We start from the raw sequence: 21,598 nt of genomic DNA on the forward strand, positions 1-21,598 counted from the left end.
GTTGCAATCTTGTGCTTTAATGATCCCTAAGCCATCTAACTTTGAAAAGCATGAAAGCAACTAATGTGCTGTGACTTCTTCTGATGTTTTTCATTAACACATCACTGTTCTTTTTTGTTTGCCTTGTATTTGTTATACACTTCTTGTATTTAGGTTTTAAGCTCTTTGTGGGAGAAACAGGTTTTGATCGTTATTCCTACAGTGCCAATCACAGCCATACAAGTTAATCTCTTCCTTTGGTGGGGTTGTTCAGTCTGGAGAAGAGAAGATTCCAGGAAGAACTTTTGCAGCCTTTCAGTACTTGAGAGCTTATAGGAAAGACAGGGCAGATTTTTCAGCAGGACTTTTACAAAAGATTAAGGGATAATAGTTTTAAATTGAAAGAGGGTCAATTTAGATTAGATACAAAGAAGGTTTTTTTTACAGTGAAGGTGGTGAAACACTGGGAGAGGTTACCCAGAGAGGTGGTAGATGACCTGTCCCCAGAAACATTCAAGGTCAGGTTGGATGGGGCTCTGAGCAAACCTGACCCAGCTGAAGATGTCCCTGCTCATGGCAGGGAGGTGGACTAGGTGGCCTTTAAAGGTCCCTTTCAACCCAGACCATTCTATGATTCACTGTGATTCCATGTACCTCGGTCAAGACACAGACGGAGTTTTTCCCCTCTCTTGCTGTGGCAGCAGCACGCTGACCAGCCATACAGTGGCATTTTCCTGCCATGGGCACAATGAAAATAGTGAGGGTCAGGCATTGCCCTCTGAATGAGAGGAGTTGGAAGGAGCCACTTGAGAGCAGGTTCAGTCTCTGCTGCTGGTCATCTGCACCACAGTGTATTTACATACAAAGCTAGTCATGGCTTATGTGATGCCCTGCCTCAGAGAGCAGGCTTGTAACTTGCTCTGTGGAGCCTCCTTACTTGCCTGAGTTTGGGTTCAGAATTTGTTTCTCAGGCAGAAATAGGGAACCAGACGATCAACCTCTCCATGAGTGGTGGGATAGGCACTCTGATGCCTCTCCAGAGCTTCAGCCTCTGCTCTCTGGTAATATTGCTGTGAGGTTCCCATTCCTAAAGGCTTATGTATTTCTGCAAACTGGAATGTACTAAAAAAATTAGCCATGAAGTATACTTACATTAACCCACTGGTTAAATGTAGCTGCTTCTGACAGAGTAGACAGCTCCTGATCAGAAAGAGGAAGAGAGAGTAATGAGCAACTAAGCTGTAATTAGCTGTACCAAAGTAGTCTTGCCTGTGGTATAATGCACTGTCTGACCTGGCTAATATGATGTGGAGGATGAGGTTTTCAGTGTCTGAAAAGGGCAAACATCAGTGTTTTTCTAATTCTGATACTTTCTGGTAATGGGAATGGTGAGTTACTAACTCTTGAAAATCAGGGCAGGGATTGCTTAAGTGTATTAAGTGTACCTGACCTTACAATGTATTGTGTGCTGACCCTAGGCTGGGCATTAATTTTGAGGGCTTCTAAACCTAAATATTTTCTTAACTCCATGCAAAATTAATTGAAATTTATATTGTTTTGTTTGGTGTTTGTACAGCATCTTACATATCATGCTGCAAGTAGAGAGCCTTTATTCTGCCACAGTATTTAGAACAGAGATGAATGATAATATGAGCAGGGGTGGCAGATAGTGCTGAAAGCCATGTAAGGTTATTGCCAGTGGCTGAGACAGAGGACACTTTCATTTTTCTTATGCTGTTAAATGCATATTTATTTCACCAATTTACTTGCTTTGGTTCCATCTGCCTGGGGGTCAGCATGGTTTGTTTCAACATGATAAATTGGTCATTTCCATTGAAGAAGACTTCAGGGCAGAATTTCAGAAGAGCTGACTGCTTGCTGCTGCCAGCTGGGAGGTGAGTGCTTAGCACTTTTCCAGGCTTCAGCTCTGGGACTGGCTTTTTAAAATTTTTCTTTAAGCAAGAAATATACTTGCATTCCTTAGGCCACTTTCCGAGCTATGTTTTTAAACACAACAGATCATTTATGTTTGTGGATAACACTGATGGGCATCATATTTTTCTAGCAGTTTATAAAGGCCTTGCTTATCTCTCTGGTCAAGATCCAGTGTGAGAACTGTGCAGTAGGTCCTGTGCTCAGAGAAAGTGACCATCCTACTTACATCTGCAGCATTTCCATAGCATACTGTACCATCTCCTTCATAGCCCTTTGGACACACACACTTCCAGCCACGAGAAGACTCAAACTGACAAGTTGCCTTCAAACCAGAAAGAGAGAGAATTTGTCAGATACTCAGGAGACCACTCAAGAGCAAGGATAACCTGTAAAGCCTTTACTGGAACCCATTTATATAAAAACATAAACTTTCAAGGGATCTTTTGTGCCATCTTCCATGGATGTCCTTACTCTCCTATAGGACATGCTCCATCAGCCCAGGGCACTAACTTCCTTACCTACCCACCCTGCACTAAGTCTGTAGGAACCCAAATTCTGTCTCCTTTTCTTACTTCCTTACTACACACACTGGGCCCTAATCCTCCATGCAGCTATGGCAGACTGATCCTCTGCTCCCCAGCGCTCCTCACTTTAGCTCTGTCCCTGTGCCCCACCTGGTACTAGTGTGGCTCTTGCAGGCACTACAGGACGCACAGCAGAGCACATGCAGCCACTGATAGAGCTGATAGATGCCCAGAGAGAGATGTGTGACTTGGGCAAACATCCCAACAGGCTGGTGCGTTCAAGTTGCAATTGCTGGTAGAGAAGCAGCATTTATTTATATAGGGCTCAAGATAATCCTTCCGTGCAGGCAGATTTGGGAGCAGACCTTGCAGCCTGTCCTCAGCTCATGTACCATACTGACGTGGTTCACACAGCATTTTTGGTGCTTGTAGAACTGCTTGGAAAGTGCTTTCTCAAACAGAAATTGCAGGCTTGAAATGGCAAGTAAATTCTATGGTGTGCGCAGGAGGCGAGGTGTGATATGTATCTGAACACTTTGTTCAGGGAATGATTAATTACTCACCAGATGATGGCATTTTCCATTTTGTTCCAGGCACGAGTTTATGGGTGTGCATTCAATTCCATTCCCCTGAAATCCATCCTTACACTTGCAGTCATTCTGTCATTTCAATAAAACACAGCAATTCATTAAAATGATTAAAATAGTATGCATGTTCTAGATGTGCTGAATTAGTTTCTCTGTGTTTCTGTGTAGCTTAGCATTGACTTCAGTGGAATGACAATGACTAATATCTCCAGAAGACCTTTATACCTGATATCTGCTAATGTATTTACTAAAGAAGTATTTGCTGCCATAGCACCACCACGTAGGAAGGAGGGAGAACTGGGATTGGAACTGAAGGAGACTGCTTTGGGTAGAGAGCACCATGTGGAAATAACATTGTGGCTGGGAGGGAGGGGAGGATTTGGGGAAGAGAACAGGTAAGGAAGCAGAGCAAAAGGGTTGAGGACTAGCACCCAAGATGGCAATCAGTGTGAGGACCTACCTGACCTGGCCCAACGTATATGCAGGTGGCATTTTCGTGGCACCCTGCTGTGGTGGGTAGCAGGCAGTTGTTGATGGCTGAGCAGTCCCTTCCATCACCTGTCCATCCTGCCTGGCACACACACATGTGCTCTCCTGGGCTTGTCTGAATGCACTCAGCCTAGGGGTAGATGCAGAGGCACCAGTTCAGGACAATTAGGTGGCATCTGGTTTTAGGTGCAAGGCCTGTCTGAGCCACAGTGATGCCACTATCTGGAGAAAGAGCCTGGAACTCCAATGAACATTTTGACTCTTCTGTAAAAGTTTCTGGCCCCATCTTCCCCTCTGCCTGCTTTTTCATGGTGTCAAGTTCTGTGAGGAAAGCACGTACTTACATTGATATTGCAGCCACCAGGGTTTAAAGCAGCACAAGAATCAACTTTGCTGCAGCTGAAGCCATCTCCCTCATAGCCAGGTTTGCAAACACAGCTACAGAGACAAGAGGAGGAGGGAGGCGTTAAACGTGATAGGACAGCTCTAAAGTAAAGTGATTGTTTTCCACTGTAACATGCTATTTATAGGCAGCTTAAAATTGGTAACCTTGGATTCATGATGTAAGTAGCTCAGGCGTGTACATTATGTTTCTTTCCAAAATGTTGACTGGGTTAATTGAGCCAAATCAGGGATCCATTTTCTGTGTGCGAGGTGGGGAGTGAAATTAATTCTGAGCTGATGTGATTGTTGCAAAGTTGAGCTAATAGCTCTAAATTATTTGTGAGCTGGTTACTTTCTTTCTTTAAGTGACACAGAAAATAGCTGTCTCCCTGAAATGTATGTAAGACAACTGTTTCCTCGGGTCCCGTCCCACAGGATTAACCTATATTGGAGGGAATTACTTAAGCCCTGAAGTTCAGCAGCATCCCCCATTCTGCTTTCTGCAGTGACTCATTATGAGCACACTGCGTCAAGAGGTAAACTTGCTACATGTGAAGGTGAGCTTGAGGCAAGTGCAAGGCAGCTGTAGCAGTAACAGAGGTTTATGACCAATTCTGTCAGGACTGGGGAACCTGTGCTGAAGTCTGCAGGGCTTTGGCATGCAAAACTTGCCTGAGCTGGCAGGAATGAGATATCCCCAAACTACTTGAGAATTCCATTGTTTTTCAGGGATGGCTAGAAATAAGGGTTTCCTAAGAACCTATGTGGATGTTGGTAGGGAGGTAGGAAGGATGGAGGTCTGTATGCATCTATCTTTCAGTGTTAAGGTTCAGTATAAGGTACAGGCCAGGGCACTGAGGTCTCTTAATTGCTATCTTGCAACTCAAGGTCAATGTGGTGCATCATTATGCTTATTTGCTGCATAGCAGTATTGCAGTGGCTGATGTTTGTGTACTGCTGCCAGGGACTGTTTTGATCAAGCAAATGGGAAAGAGCTGCAGCATGGTTAATATTACTTTGATGCAAGTTACTGACTTACCTCACTGTGCCATCGCTAAGCTGACAGTCTGCATGTGCATGGCAGAGATGTAGGGAGGGCTCACAGGGCACAATCTGCTTATCACAGAGTTTCCCTGTGTATCCAGTTCTGCATGATCCAGGAAGACAGATCCCATTGCTGTCTATTCGGTTATCACACTTCCCATAAATGCAGAGGCATTCTATCAGAGAGAAATTACAGCATGCGGTTCCATAGTGGTAGTGGTAAAAGGTATTTATCCTTACATAGCACTTCTTATGAATCAAGTCCTCCTATTTCTTCAAGAATCTAAACTTTTGTGTTTTTAAGTCTCACTTTGATGGGGGACTTAGTGTCAATTAATCATATCCATGTCTTTTCAGGTGTGTTTTATGGGTAATTATTTAAAACCCATTGTATCTTTACAGTGCATTTATCTATCAATGAATTTCAAAGTATTTCAGTGAAGTAGGAGCACAATGCTATGTTCTAGGCTACTAAGTTTGAAGTTATTCATTGCACAACTTTAGGTGTACTTTCAGCGATGTGGGAAGCCTTCAAACACCGAACCCATAATCCTACAGATTGCACAGTGCTGGGCTGGTACACAGAGCAGCAGCACAGACCTACCAGCACGTTGCTGGGACTGGGCTGATTAATGCTGTTGGGAGGCACAGCAATGTGCCCAAAGGACACAGCAGGCAAGCTCTGTGTATTCCAAAGCAGTGCCAATGGTGACTAGTTAAGTGAACACTTATTACTTTGGTAGGACTGGAGTTTAGGAAATTTTCTTACGGAATTTGCCTCTCAGCTTTTGTCCAGTTATCTCTGAACCTTCCAGTGAGCCGTGCTTCATGAGTGGCAGGCTGTCTCATAGCAAAAAAGGCTAAACATTATTTTGTAGAGGGGTAATATATGTATGTTTGATATTGTATATGCTATAGACTCTCAAATGTATTATGGTTTGACTTAGCAGGATTAAGTCTGTCAGTATAGGAAAGATGACTGTGGAACTGAAAACTATTCAATAGATCAGAAATTACTCAGTAAGGATGGCTACTAAGTGGCCCTAAACACAACCTGTTTATAGATCTAATTGTTCTTAGATTACATATGTTTGTCATTGCAGGCAGAATCTGTTCTGTTCTGGGCAAGACCAGATGGGAACAGAATAGCAAAGATTTTCTTTTCTATTACTTAAGTAAAGGACACAAAAATTAAGAGAACAGTAGATAAGTATAAAGCAAACTATGCTCTTTGCAAAAGGCCCAATTAAGTCAATGGGAGGATTTACACTGATGCTTATGGTGTGTCCCATAAGAAATGAAAGTACCCCAGAGACTGTTTAGTGATCAGTTAATTTCTATCTACATGATGTTCCTGGGGTCCAAAAGAAATAGTCCAAGCTCTTACACTGAGGATGTGCTGCTGTGCTTACCTTTGTCACACTGAGGTCCATATTTGCCAGGGTCTGAGCAGAACTGGCAGTGCGAGCCTTGAAATGCCTCAGTGCAAATGCAAGTCCCGTTTCCATCCAGGCCATCCATGCACTGTGATATGGAAGAGTGGTGATTGCTACTTATAAATTAAATCTTTACCCTTACCCCAGAGAAGAGACTATATGTCTGTACATATTATGGCTATGACAGACTCTCAGGAATTACCTCAGATTTGACTACAAAGGTGTTTCAAAGCAAAAGCGTTCCCAATGCTTTTCCTTTGCTATTATATATTCTACCTTCCTTTGCAATTTTAAGGTGAGACTAGCGAGCTGAGTCTTTCCTTGTGCTGTGCAAACTAAAAGAATTAGAATGGACCATGCAGCCTTGCCTATGTGCTGTATGTTGGAATCTCAGAAATCTACCATTTGAACATCTGAGAGGAGACCAATTTATTTTCCTTCCTCTGTATAACTGAACCTGAAATTCATGGACATAAACTGAGGGGACAGCTCTTATAGAGCCCAACATTACAGTTCTGCAGAAGTGCTCCAGGGACTTTTGGGGTGCAACCAGCCCTTCCCCCTCCTTGGAGTGCAGGGTGCTGCCAGATGCTCTTCTTACCTTCCCATTTCCTGAGCAGGGTTTGGAGAAACCTCCTGGACACGGACTGCAGTCAGGGCCAAAGAAGCCTTTGCAACACTTTGGTTCCTGTGAAATAAAGCAAATATGGTCTTTTCCAGTGCCTTAGTGCAGACCCAGTGCACAAACCCCAACTCTGCATTGTGCTTTGGCCCTCTGGCAAAGGTCCATGGGGATAACTGGCTCTGAAAAGGGTTGTGTTGGACCAGAACCACCCCTGTGATCGCCTCCCACCAGGGAGGGTGATGGCAGCCCAAGAAGGGGATGCACAGACCACCATATCCTTCCCTTGTTCTTACCAGACTCATCAGTGTTAGAAAACCCTGTCCTGTTGCCACTTACAAGCATGTCTGTGTGACAAGCATGTCTGTGTGTGTCTGCTCACATTGTGTGCACTCTTGTATTTGCCAGTGGGAGCGCAGTGCAGCTGGGAGACAGGCAGTCTCCTTTGCATCTGAGATGCTGTGACAGCCAGACATGTTGCTTTGATCTTCCTGCTTCCCCTCTGCACCAGTGTGGGATTTAGCCACCACACAGCCCTAAATGGCTTTTTCAACTGCATCTTCTATTTTATTCATGAATTGGCTGCTTGGTCTGTTTATTTATCAAGAGCACAGAAAGTGCATTAGAAAAAAGCCTCATTTATGTGTGTGATTGAAGGGAAATAGGAATTAGCAAAAGGCTTTCAAAGCTTACACTTTGTAGACTTATCTGCTTGTTACTAAGTGGCACTCACGAAGTGCAGAAACTTATTTAGGAGCCCCAGGAGCCAGAAAGGTGTAAGTACTTCTAAGAGGCTAATGAATTCTGTGAGAACTAGACTCGTCAAGCAGTAGTCCGAGCACAGTTCTCAGGAGTGTTTCCCATTCATTGTTATCCAACATGATGTGAAGTCCTGGGACAGGAGTGGCTGCGATCAGGAGAGACCCAGATGTTCTGTTCTTCATGGGGGAAGCTGCATGGGGCAACAAACGCATCTGGGCTTGGAGCCCTATCTGAAAACTCCAGCAGAGTATGAGGGTGTTGTTGTCAATAATGTCTCTGGAATTTGCATGATATTTAGCTCTAAGATTTACAGTAGCTCCTCTCAGCCTGTTGTACAGAAGTGAATGGAAGCTACACGGACATCTCCAAACACCTCTCAACTCCAAAAGGAAAGCTCAGAATGTATAAGGCAATATTTTGGAAAAGGAACCTTTCCTTAAGGAACCATAACTCTATACCTTTATTGTTATATTGCAGTCTCTAGCACAGCCGATTTTTTGAAAGGTTGGGCGTTCAATAACACACCTCCGTTTTGAGAAAGGCTGGAAAATGCACAAAATGGAAGCATTAGTTATTTCTAAGCAACATAACATTCTGTGATACAGTCTTAATATCACCACATAATTTAACCTGAGAACAGAAAGCACCCTGCTAGGATTTTTTTTTTAATTTTATTAAATTATATATTTTTCCTAATATGAACTTTTTTTATTGTTACTGGATATGGACTTACAGGACTACTACCTGTGAATTTTTTATAACATGGGGAATAAAATTCCTGTAGTAGCTAGACTTGAATTTTGTATGTGGAGAAACATGCAGCCAGATTTGCATCTCTTAGATGCAAAGTAGATGGAAGATTTTCAGTCCTTCCTGAATCTGTGTCTGCAGACTGTTACTTCAGGGAGGAAGATTAATCAAAAGGAAATTTTTAACAGGTGTGAGGCCTATTTTAAACATATCCAGTTTGCTTATTCTCAAAGCATCATCATAGTGATTCTCATTCCTCACCTCTCTCTTCTGCTGAAATAGAACTTACTTCACCTGAGAAACAAGTCAGAGCTTCTGTGAAGTATACAGGGGTCTTGCAACAGCAAACAAAATAATGCTAGAATTACCTGATGATTCTGTCATTGCCAAAAAGAGATTAAAGTACCGTCTATATTTGTATTTTATTCAGTCTCCTGTATTCATATCTGGTTCTTTTGATCTCTATATTGGAAGAGCAGTAATCAACATATGGGGATGCCTTTCCTCCATGCGTTTTGTACAACTGGTGAATCTGCCAGGAAATGCCACTTACGATGGGCTTTGAATCCTGTGGACAGGGAGCCAGGGAATGTGATAAACAACCTGCACAGATACCCTAGATGGAAACAATAAGGACAGTAATTTGAAAAGGCATTATACCAACTGCTGAGATGCATACTTATGGATGATACACACCTGTAAACTTTAGGAATATCTGTTCTATGACTTTTAAGCATGATTCTGGATCCAAAAAGCAGCATCAGGGTTGTATCTGCTGTCTCTGACTTTTGTGGAGTGGTTGTTCATTTCCACCTTCCCCTTTCAATCTCCATTTGTCCTTCCTCTGCTCCCTTCTTTTAAAGATGTGAAGCTTTCTCAAGAGGAACACAGGGACATGAATACACTTGTGTCCTTTACTCAACTGAGTACAACAAATGAACTAATATTGTTTGAGAGTCTAGTGCAATTGACAGTCTGGTTGATTGCTGTGGAAAATGTTTCCCTCTGTTACTGTTATTCTCCCTGCTGCTAAGTGCCACTTGTTGTCACCTATTTACACCCTTTCTCCACCTGGAATGGCCTCAACCACTGATGTGTACCTGCCCTGTCCTTTTGCTGAGGATAGGTGTCCTGTCTCTCTCTTCTGCCACGACACAATGAAGGACAGATAAAAGTGTCTGCACTTCCATGCAAGGCCAGATCTGCCTATTTTCAGTGTTACATTAAGATACTATCCTTGCACTGAAGTAATTGAAGCACAGACATATATTCTCCTCTGTAAAATCTGCCGTGGGGGCCATGACCTCTGGGAGGAGGTAGAGCAGAAAGAAAGCTGGGGTCAGCTACTACTTCATTGCTCAGAGCACCTTGTATGAGGTCATCAAAATTGGCCACAGTCCACACATCAGGCAGGTACTGGTGGACCTGTTGTTCCTTCTGTGCTCTTTGTGACATTAAGAATAAGCACTGCTGTCCTTCAGTTAGGTTTGGGTGAAGCTTTTAGAGCTTGGGTATAGTTAGATGGATACGGATGCTTTAGCCTAACAGTTTCATCTTTAGGGATGTGAAGTTCTTGTGTGTATACCTACTGGTTCCTACAAGGTTTGTGCCTTTTAACTCTTTAAATACAAGTAGTATTTCTGAGGTGGTGTTACTCCTGTGTTCTGAGTGATGAAACCGCTTTGTGCAAAGTAAGAACTGCCAAAGCAGTGTTCTGCTTAAAGCCTTAAATAAGTGGTTGTATCTTAAACTATGCATGAAACTTTCCAAGCTGACAGGAGTGCCTAACTTGAGTTTTGGAAATATTTTTTGTGACTGTTTGTTTTGTCTTTAAATATATTTTTTTCCTCAGTGTTACTTTAGGGTTGATTGATGGTGAACTTAATTTTTAAGTAGTTTTTTGGTAAGGAATTCAGATTACTGAAGTTTTCTGGGTGGGGATTGCTTTTTGTATCAGAGATTGCTGCTTGGAACTCTGCCTGGTTTATGATTATGTTGCACATGCAGCACTTTGTACTTACTGCCAGAGGGAATAGATTGTTACTGCCAGTGTTTTCTTCATTACATTTTGATGCTGTCCAGCACTGTTGGGAACCTCTTTCAAAGGCTGTGGTTCTGGACTGTTGTAAGTTAAGCCAGTAAATATTTTCCTTTTGTACCGGAACTGTTACTGGCCCAGATATGTGCTTGAACATGGTCCAGTAAGAGCTCACTGGAGCCATGCTCACTGCAAGCGAAGAGCTTGGTCTGATGTTCTGTTCTCTTACTAGAAATAATATCTGTTACCAAATAAAGGCCTGTACTGTGTTATCTAACATGTCAAAATCCACCCTTCAAATATGAAAAAATTTTGTTTCTGAAGAAAGCAGAGCTAGGGAAATTTTGGCTTCTGAAAACAACACATTCCTAGTACTTAGATATAAAAATAATTATTGTGTTAATATTTGAACTTTCTGTCTCCTTTCCCTCCATATTTAGTAGAAGTGAAAATATTGATCTGGAGTAGTTTCCCTGATAACTTGACACTGATTCCACGTACTTGTATGCACAAATGGAATTCAGGAACTGGAGGACAGAGTTGGATTGGAGAGACAACATATTACAAGGGGCTACTGCAACAACTAGATTTTTTGAAATGGTGTAGAATATGTTCATATGAGTTCCCTGTTTACAAATAATTTGCATCTGTGTAGTACTGCTAGCCTGGTGGCTGCATGTCATTGATATATTAATTTCCAAACATACCCCTTTTAAATGGATAATATCAAAGAAAGCTAGCAAAGAGGAAGCTGGAGTGCCTTGTATGGAACAGTTAAGAGCTACCAATTCATCATGATTCTCTTACCTTTGTGACTTGACTTCTTGTCTCATCACACCGATGTGGTAGAATTGGAACAATTGTGGGTGGGATAAGAACGCCCTCAAGAGTATAAATGCGACCATTTTTTACAACAATATCTGTTTCTTCCATTTTTTCTCCGCTCACCAAGACTTGTCCCTATGAAACAATGAAATATGATTAATAACAAAATGTTAATAGCTCCTCAATTTCTGATAATTTAATAAAATTAAATTACATTCTATTCATGCCTTTTTTTTTTAATTGGCTATCTAATTTTTTTATTTTTGTTTTTGTTTGAAGAACACATATATTGTACATTTTCTTGAGTGTTGATCTACAGCAGAGGTATTGAAAATTTTACTATGAATATACCCTATCAGTCTGTGGAACTGGTTACTAATAGACTGGCCAAAATGAGAAGATTACTGATGACTTCAGGCACTGATTTTAGTGGACTTCAGCACATTTTAGTATTGTCTCTGGCAAAGGAGGAGGGGGAAAGTGAGAGAATCCGGGATCTATGTAAATTTACATGAGAGGGGGAAAAAAAAAAGTATTCTTTCTGCATTTATTCCTGCAACTGCTCTGCCTTCACAAGAATTTTCATAGGTGCATCTCTACTCCAGGACAGAAGGAAGCTAATATAACAGATCAGTTTGGTTTTGCAAAAGTACTGATAAATTTTCACCTTTAAAAATGTGTTCACCATGTACATCAGAACCAGAAACTATAATAGTAAAGAGAATTAAAGAATATCTTTGTGTGCACTGAGAAGTGTTTAAAGTAACTGAAACATATAACAGAATGATTTAAAATATTTAAAGTAGAATTTAAATTTTTTAAAAACTAGACTGGGGCTAATCATAACGAAAAACCCCTGCATGCTGTCCTGATATACCAGTCATTTCCTCTGCATCCTTTATATTACTACTGATAGCAGCAGGTGGGAATGGCAAGTCAAAAACTGCCACATGGTAGAAAGAAATTCCTCTGCTAATGTCCCTCTTTCCCCCTTTTTCTTAATTCCCCTGCATGTGAACAGTTGTCTCGATCAGAGCGAGTCATTCACAGGTGAAAGCTGTGACTTACAGTGCTGGTCCTGTTAAAGTAAATGAACTGCTTTGCCAGGCTTCTGATGTGCTCTATTGAGACAAGGCTGGCAACCTCGAGCTGAAATGAATATAAATGGGTTGTAAGAAATGTAATAATATTACTTTTTCCAAATCTAGACAGATTTCATAAGAAAGACCTTCTTTGGAGTGAGAAAATGACCCTTTTATCAATGTGGGCAGCCTTGCATTGACTAATCTGCTTGTATAACAAAGTTAATGTCATTAAATTATGATTGAGCTTGCTGGTTGCTGCATGTGAAGAGCTTGGCACTCAAATTAATTTTTCTTCTAATTATAGCAACCAGTCTAAGTAGAGTTAACACTTCTCCCTGAAAATAGCCCTGTTTGCATCCACAGACCACTGTAGAAATGGTGGTGCAGGTATCCCATGAAGGTACACTTGCATGAGAGGATCTCAAGCCTCTGTTCCCTCTGATTCCAATGTGCACTGGGAGTGGCCTCCACCTCAGATGCTGCGAGTGGGACCTTTCAGTAAAAATGCAGTCCTTTCTTTCCTCCCCCACCACAGTGACTGGGGTGAGGATGAACTTCCCCCTTGGGAAAAACAGGGGGCTTGCTTAGAGTGTGACAAAACCAGCTCTTTCTGAGAAACAGAAGACTATCAGAATAGGTTCACAGAGAGCCTGTTTTTGATGGCAGTAAGCACTTTTCCTGCTACTTGTGCCTGCAGTCCTGACAATACCCCCGACAGAGGTTCTTGCTCTGACACTCTGGGTCAGTAAAGCAGCTGCACTCACCTCAGTATTGGAGACAATGTGGTATCGGACGAGCTCCAGCAGCTTCCATGAGCCCTGACAATGCAGAAAAGAAGCTGTTTTAGCCCAAGTGGAGTCACAGAAACACAACCTGACCCGTTGAGAGGCCATAGTGAAGAGAACAGCACCACTGGCAGGTGCACCAGAAACCCCTTGTCAGCGGTGGTGTTCAGCTTGTGGCATGCATCCTGGCATTCCATATCCTCACTCCTACCTGTGATTTTGATATGGGCCTTCCACGACTTGCACGTGTGTTGGGAGAGGCAGGAGGTGTCCAGGGGACAGGACACCAATATCCACCTCCTGGAAACCCACCAGCAGTGCCTCCCTTGCAGTTAGGGCCCTTATGGCATCTGCTCCCCTTGACTGTTCTCACCAAGGGTAGCATCTTCTAGGAGAGGGTTTGGGGGCTTTGCCATGTGGCTGGCTGGGCAAGAGCAGAGAACTGGGGTCATAGTATGGAGGATCATTGTCCCTATATGTGATGGGAGACCCCAAATCAATCCCCTTCCTCTCTAGGTGTTGTCTTGGTCTTTAAATTGTTAGAGATGGCTTTAAAACTTGGTCATAGTAGATTAGTTTAGATGAGAACTGGACTACATATGTATGCATCTCCTATCTGAGAAAGATTTGAATCATAGAAAGATTATACCTCTGCAGAAAGCAGGTAATCCAGAGCCTCAGCTTTCATATTACTCAAAGCCTCATTACTTGGAACAAAGACTGTGTAAGGCCTGTTGTCCTGCTGTAAATCCATTCCCAGGCCAGTTTTCTGTTTTGGTTTAAAAATGAAAGTGAAATGACATATTAATATTGAATAACACCTGAAATAGCTTTATATAATCACTTTTCTATATCCTTACCTCTATCAAAGATGTAAATTGGCTGTATCTTGCTTTATGTTGAAGTACTGACATTATGGTTTCCTGAAATAAGATTAGTTTTAGTTGAGGATGTGGAATAAATGCCAGTTCTTATGAGACACTTCTTGAGTTACTGTGCGAGTCGCAGTTGTTACAGATTGAATACATTTTGGTTTCCTTTTTGTTTGGGTGTCTGGTGGTGCCTGGAAATGGCTTGTCTTGGTGCTGTGGTGGAATATAGTTAGTCGTTGTCACAGAAAAAAACTATATGTGTATGGGGAAAAAGCTATTATCTCTTCATTCCCAGTGTGAAAGGGTGGAGGAATAAAATATTTACAAAACCACCATATAAAGAAGTGAACTTTTAAGTAAGCATGATAAGCAGGGCACCAGAAACCCCAAAGCATCCAAAATCACCAGGTTTATAATATTAGCCTTTTGGGGGGAGGAATAGCAACTTTAAATACAAGTCTTGCCTGATATCTGTTCAGATATCCCTTCTTTTAGTACACTGTTCAGTGAAATTCACTGATCATAACTGCCAAAACTGGTTTTCCATAGAACCATTCAAATGCAGTGAGCCCAAATCCTCCATGGAGTAGCTTGGCAGAAGAGCACATGTCTGTTTGCTGTGGAAACTGTGTCATTACCTTTCACTCTGAATGTTGCTTCTCTGAGCTGATGCACGATGGCTCAGTAGAGTTTGTTTAGTTGCTGTCAGTCATCCTCCTTTGCCTTCAATCAATGTGAAACTATTTTAAGAGGAAGTTTGACATTGTATGTATGTAACTTATTACTCACCTCTTTGCTGCTTTCAAATGTTGGCTCCACGTTATCCATGGCTTTGTCAATAATGTGCAAAATTCCATTGGAAGCAATAATATTTCCCTGCAAAAGTTTCCCCTTTCTCCTTCCTCCTTGGATTCTTATTCTTAATTGATTATCCTGAAAGAAGCCAGGCAATTGATAATGAATTCTTTATTATGAAATGACAACAGAGTGAGTACACATGTTGAATATAGTCTAAGATCCCATTACATTGCCAACACCTGAGCAATTTAAATCTGGGGAGGCTAAAGACTGCTTCCAATGCTTTTCAAGGAAATGGAAAGAAATCCTTTGTCTTTGGATCAGGATCATGTTCTATTTGTTCCAGAACGGCATGGTTCAGAAGAGAAACACGGACAGGTCCTGTGGTGAAAGCAGTGTACCTGAAAGGCTCTGATGACTGCTACTAATAAAAATCTGCCAGGAAATGGTTTAAAGTGTCATTGCACTGAAAAGGTCAGCTCTTGTAATTTCAGGGGACTACAACCCATTTCCTTATATTATACGCATATTTAAAACAATAAAATATTGCTGATTCTGCACTGTGCTGAAACCTGCAGGAAAAAAACAGGACTCAGACAGCAACGGTATTTCCCTGTTACAAATGGAGTGTGTACTCACTGAAGACAAAAAACAGATCTCTCTTCTCAGATGCCACTGATCTATTGCAAAACATGAGAAATATTTGATTTCAAACGTATGACCAAGCCATTAAGGAACACTTCATGGGCCAAGAACAATAATTCTAGATTATAAAATCTAGTATATTATCTGTAGAGAACAAATTTTTTAAACTGTGATATCAGACTGACCTGATATTTACTGACATCAGATAAGCTGGGCTAACGATGAACTCATTTTTCATGGTCAATTGCCATGTGCATCTTATTTATGCTGAAGACTTCTATTTCCTGCATCATTCAAAGGCTGCTGATGGTCAGTGGGAGGTGGGATCTGCAGTGCAGAGCTTGCTCCATGTGAACAGTATACACAGGTTTCCAGCATAAACACTGGGCTTCTCCCTCCCCGTGCCACCTCTTCTTTCACCTAGGCTTTCTTAATGCTCCTCCTCCTCTCCCTCCCTCACCCCCCTCTTTGGTCATGCCTGCAAATTTAAGATGACTTCATTTTAGCAAACAGTTTTAGAGCAGCCTGTCTTAGTCGGCTATGTCACTCAGCAGTGAGACATGTCTCAAGGCAATTTTTGTTTCCTTTGGTTTTAGTGGGATCTTTGATGCCAGTGAGGTTTCAAGTTGTGCTTGAACTCCTTGTAATGCATGGCCACAGCTGTGGTTTTTCATAATCCAGCAGTTGTAATCCACCTGATGTCTCACTGCAGAGAGAACTTTCCTACTCCTTGTAGAGGGAACAGAGAGCAGTGCTCTTGCTGTGGTAGGCTGAAAGGCCACTTACCTTTTCTCCCTTTGATATCTCTCCTGACTTGCCAGTCAAAGTATATATTACACTAGTATTATTCAAGCTACTTGTGTTAAGTTGACCAGCAATAACATGGAGTTTAACGAAGTACTGGGCTTTCTGTTTATTATTCAGAAGATCCTTTATCTAGAAAAGCAAAGACAGGAACAAAGATATATTTCAATGTAGGCTTCATAAAGAAAAAAAGTCAAGGTGAATGCTTTTTTGTCCTCTCCAGCTGTTACATTCTGAAATTATATATTTTCCTCTGAAGTCAGGTGATGGAGTGTGAATAGAGACTTCTTTTGGTTTCAGTTCAGCTCACATTACACCCTTATGTCCCTGCATAAGCAGTAAGTGTCTCCACAATTGTCCTGATGTCAGGGGAAGGTAATGGATGCTGACTACTTACATATCAGTCTCTCCTTCTTTTTTCTCACTAAAGTTATTAATTTTTTATCCCCCTTATGTAAAAGGTGACCTGTAGGCCTCCCTACTGGCAATTCAGACCTTAATTCAGCCCCTGTCTCAAACAAGTGAAAAGACTTTGATCATAGACATATAAGACAGTCCAAAATTTGAAGTATGACAGCGTTCTACCCTAACTCACCAAATGATTTAGTTTTTCTTTCAAATAGGAACAATACAATCTCTGGCCCCTAGATATAAATGTGCCCAGAAATGTACTAGAGCAAACAGTTCTTCTGTATCTTTTCAATCAAAACACAACACAGATGAGAGATTTCTGAAGGGGCCAAATTCCCCCTAATGTAAATCCCCTTACCTTGCTACTTACATTTGTACCTTTGAGCCCCTTGTTTGTTGGTACAAGCACAGTAAATGGTCCCAGAGTGCTCAGCTGCCATTCATAGGTATTTTCTTATGAGAAGAGGAAATAAAAAAGTTTAAATGCGTATTGAAAAGCTCATTGGACAAAGGGACTATGCAAAGTATGTGATGGCAGAATAAGCAAGAACATTATCTGTGGTTATTAAATGTTAATTTAAGATTCTGAAGCCCAAGTTGCTAAAAGATGAGAGACAGATGGGATGTGAGATCTGGGTGCTGCTGCATATTTGACACAGGATGAGGCAGAACATTCAGAATGCTTCTGTGGCATGGAGGCAGGGGTATTGAACATGAAATCATCAGTTTCTTTGGAGATGTGTCCTTACAGGAAGACAGCCTTTTGCTTTAAATCAATTCAGTCTCCACAGGGTTAGGGATATACTACTGATAACCTGCTGGTAGTGTAAATATCAGCAAGCACAAAACTGGTAATCAAAACTGATGAACTGAAAGTTAGAGTTCATTTACTACCCAGAGGCTTTTCCTGTGTCCAAGATAGCAGCATGAGGCCTCTGGTTCTACAGTTGAAAGCATTAAATATTTCTAATATTCAGCTATTTTTCTAGAGGTATAAAATCAGAACTTAGAACACACCTGTAATGACTGTAAATATTTTTTATCTCAAAATTAATAGGCTGTCTTACAAATCATCTGTATATTCTTAGACTTTGAAAGACACCAGTGTGGAGTGAATGTAATGTAAGATAACCTGTGTGGTTAATGTGTCTTTGTAGCTTCTGGCTAGTAAACCATACAGCATATTTATGTCCAAAACTTAACCAAAGAACATAAAAGCTGGATTGTTAACAAATGCTGGTACTCAACACATTGGGCACTTTTCAAAATATAAGGAGAAATGCACAAAGAAACTGCAGCTGAGCTCTCAGTGCTGATGCAATGGATATTGGTCTTCAGTGCTGAATGTGAAGGTCACTGCCAGGTTTTGTCCTTGGCCAGCTATGGGCAATTCTCATTCCCTTCTGTTCAGGAATTAATACTCTTTGTTTTAATTGCTGGGCTCTGTGAAAAGGACTGAGCAAATTCTATTAAACAGAAGATTTTTTTTTTCCCGTATTTACAAGTTTAACTCAAAGATCCAGCTCAGTTTTAGCAGTGTTTGTTCATAGCTCAGATTTTTGACCATGAAACAGAACATGATGAAGACAATTAGGCTGTTCACAAGGTGACTGCAGAAACTATGAACAACTGGAAGCTGTGAGCCCTGGCAGGGGCTCCATCTCACCTCTTTAGGCAGTTTGGAATGTGGAGACCACCCAGCTACGTCTGACGTGCTCTGCTGGGGGTCCTAAGGATGATGGAAACAATGGATGGGATTAGTCCCATCATCTTGCCTCTGGCCTCTTTCATGGTTAAAGCAATGCTGCTGCTGGCTAGTGACAGGACAAGAGACCCAGCTGGGAATGACTGTTTTTGGTGGACTACTGTGTGTTGTTCTAGATCTAATCTCAATTGTCCAAATCAGTGGGGGGCAGGGAAGAAGTGGGATGATCCCACTTATTACACTACAGGGCAAAATCCATTGGTGATATTAATTGATGTGTGAGGGGTTGTGGAAACAAGTTTAGCGTTTTTGCTTGGAAGTTCTCGCACACTGTGTGGCATGATGAGCAAAGCAGCTTTAGATGGTTTGGGGGACTTTGCAGTGAGTCACATGTACACTGTGCCGTGCTGTTTGTGGCACCTTCCTGTGGCAGGGGGTTTTGGGGAAGGCAGGGCAAGATCAATCCCCTGTGCAGAAGCTGCCTCTGCTCGTGTATGGTGACTTACCCAGAAGCGATAGGATGGATGTCAGCTTGCCTTGCCACCGTCCTCCCACTTCTGCATTCAGGTCTTGGAGGCGCTCCATGATGTTTCCATAGCACACAAACCCATTCCCCACGGAGCCCCCCTGGCATGTACACCTATGAAGAGATTGTAAACTTTAGCTGTGGGCTGAGGCCTTGTAGTGTCATAATAAACTGATGCCAAGTGTATTGCTTCTCTGAAGACACTTTCAGGGAGCACCAATGCATTTTGCTTCTGTATGCTGTGAAGTATGACACTGTGCAGGGCAGCCTGATGGCTTCTTGCCTGATATGATGTACTCCTGTCAGCTAGGCCAGGAGGGAGGGGTGCCTATCTTGCAGGACGCCTTTGAACACCCTTGTTACCCTGTTCTTTAAGAAATGCAACCATTTTGGGTATGAATACTTGTACTTTTAACATTATCTTTCTTTTCCTTGAAGCTGTTGAGGCACGGAGTCTCATACTTTTTTAGAGGTATACTTTGTGTTGTTGCTGTCTCTGTACTGGAAATAGCATCTCACTTGTAACAGCCTGGCTGTCCCATGGGGATTCCAGCCTGTGAGAGATAACAGGGAAGAATGCCTGACCCAGTACTACCGATATCTAAAACTGATCTGGGTTGCAGTGCTCTAGAAATGGGCAGGCAATGCCTTGAGATGGGCTCAATGTTCACTGCATTTAAAGTAGTGTGTTGCAGTCAAGACAAACTGTAAAGGAAACTTATGAAAGAACCACCACAAGCATCAGCCTTACATTTTCTGTCCTGTAAGGGAAGTGAACACTCTTTATGGAACTGAAATACTGTGGCCATGAAAGACCTCAGCTTCATGAGAGAGGTGGGGAAGAAACTGTTGGTTGTCAATGTGATTGACATATGCTTGCTATTAGGTGCTGGTTGGGTGGGCCTTGACCTTGTGTCAGCCTGACTGTTCACCAGGAGAGGTGGTTAATACTTTCTAAAACATCTGGACTCTTCAAGCCTCTTGATTGTGAGGGGCCATTGGCACCTGCTGGTTTTGCCAATCTGAGTTCTTTCTGTTACAGTCTTCAGGAAATCAGCCCCTCCTTGCCTGCACTTGGGAGACCGATTAGAGCTGTCACCTCAGTCATTTACTCATCCTCCGTGCTAAAATTAAAGCAGGCACACGTCAACACACACCCAGAAAAAACCCCTAACTATATTTAGGAAGCTAAACAGATATATGGTATGTGTTGTCAAACATTGGCTTTTAATTGTGCCTTTCCTAATTAATTCTGCAGTGTGTTCAGTATTCATATAAGCCCTATCCATAATGATTCATCTCTCTGGATATTTTTTCTAATGGCATCACTAGAGGAGGAACTTCATGTGAGCAAAAAATATTCTTTATATAACTAATGGCCTAATCATTTGCATGTGCTGGTTGTTAGAAACACACATCTGCCACTCACATCTGCCCCACAGCAGTATCAACCTGCTGCTGAACCCTCTCCTGTTTTTGGCACATGTGTTCTCTGCTGTAGCTGAATCTCTAGAGATAGCAACAGTATTTGAAAACCTCCCCAGTCCCTGCAATCCGAGGAGCTGCAGAGTGTCTCAGAGGGGTGCTGGATTTTGGGCCAAGAGGCTCAAGCTTTGATTCTTTCTGATTCTGGGGTAAAAAGAGCTGTTAAGATGCTCTAAGAGCATCTTAAATTTTTAGAATGCGATTCTGATGGTGCACCCTTTTCTTTTTAAGAAAAGGCAGAGATAGTATGACTGTGGAGCCCAGATGGAAGATTTAGGGGTAGGATAGAGGAGCGTGTGTTCCCTTTATTCTGGTGGGGTAACCATTGTTGCATTGATGTAGACAACTGCTTCTGAACAGAAAATAAGAAACCTGAGGCTTCATAGTAGCTGAGAAATAGTTTAGTAGAAAAAAGGAACTACCCTTGTAATATTGCTCAAATCAGATTAAGGTTTCAAAATAAAGCTCTCTTCTCTTTTTCATCAGATGTTCATAGGGATGTAGGTGATTAAACAGAGTAATTTTTTTTTGGCTATCATTTCCAGGGGCACAGTGAACTGCAGAAATACCTACATAGTTTGAAACTTCCCTTCTGAGGACAATATTGCTTATAACTGATTGGGCATCCAAGTAATGTAGTTTGGATTTGTATGCTGAAGGAAAGCATCCAGAAGTTACAGGTTAGCATCTATTACATGGAATTGAACCCTTCAACCTGACTGTTCCCTCACCCCTTCTGATGAAGTAATTTATCTGATGAAATAATTTACTCTGTGTGGCAGGAGGAACTCCTTTGCAATTCACAGCCCACGTGGCTTTACAGGTTTTGCTTTGGTTGCATGGTGTATGGCCTGTGAGGCTCTAAAGAGAAGCACCTTTACACCAAACTCTGCTGGACTACCTGAGCTTAGCTGTTTGATGTTTTCATGGTATGCTGCACAGACAGTATAGGTGGGAATGAAAAAGGTGGGAACTATCACTATTTCAGCTTACTTGGAGAAGGGGGAAGAAAACTTTTATCTCACTATAGAGGAAACATCAGCTTTGAGTCCATTTTAACAAACCTCTATAATAGAGTTTTGGTTTATGAAGCTACTAATTTCTATG

The 21,598-nt window shown here is 41.9% G+C and overlaps 1 protein-coding gene across 1 annotated transcript in view; it reads right to left on the bottom strand.

Moving 5' to 3' along the window:
- The window catches only part of STAB2 (stabilin 2), an 82,708-nt gene that overhangs the window by 43,264 nt on the left and 17,846 nt on the right, over positions 1-21,598 (bottom strand). Inside the window, 19 exon segments of the mRNA XM_050324963.1 lie at positions 1,132-1,179; positions 2,141-2,236; positions 3,002-3,097; positions 3,486-3,644; positions 3,859-3,952; positions 4,938-5,118; positions 6,355-6,466; positions 6,980-7,066; positions 8,221-8,304; positions 9,066-9,128; positions 11,358-11,510; positions 12,444-12,524; positions 13,225-13,278; positions 13,895-14,014; positions 14,106-14,168; positions 14,907-15,050; positions 16,347-16,496; positions 17,146-17,228; positions 18,987-19,120. Of these exon segments, the coding sequence (XP_050180920.1) occupies positions 1,132-1,179; positions 2,141-2,236; positions 3,002-3,097; positions 3,486-3,644; positions 3,859-3,952; positions 4,938-5,118; positions 6,355-6,466; positions 6,980-7,066; positions 8,221-8,304; positions 9,066-9,128; positions 11,358-11,510; positions 12,444-12,524; positions 13,225-13,278; positions 13,895-14,014; positions 14,106-14,168; positions 14,907-15,050; positions 16,347-16,496; positions 17,146-17,228; positions 18,987-19,120 (2,002 nt within the window).

This window comes from Myiozetetes cayanensis, unplaced genomic scaffold (assembly GCF_022539395.1).
Source record: "Myiozetetes cayanensis isolate MyiCay16 unplaced genomic scaffold, myiCay2020 scf3, whole genome shotgun sequence".
Lineage (NCBI taxonomy): Eukaryota > Metazoa > Chordata > Aves > Passeriformes > Tyrannidae > Myiozetetes > Myiozetetes cayanensis.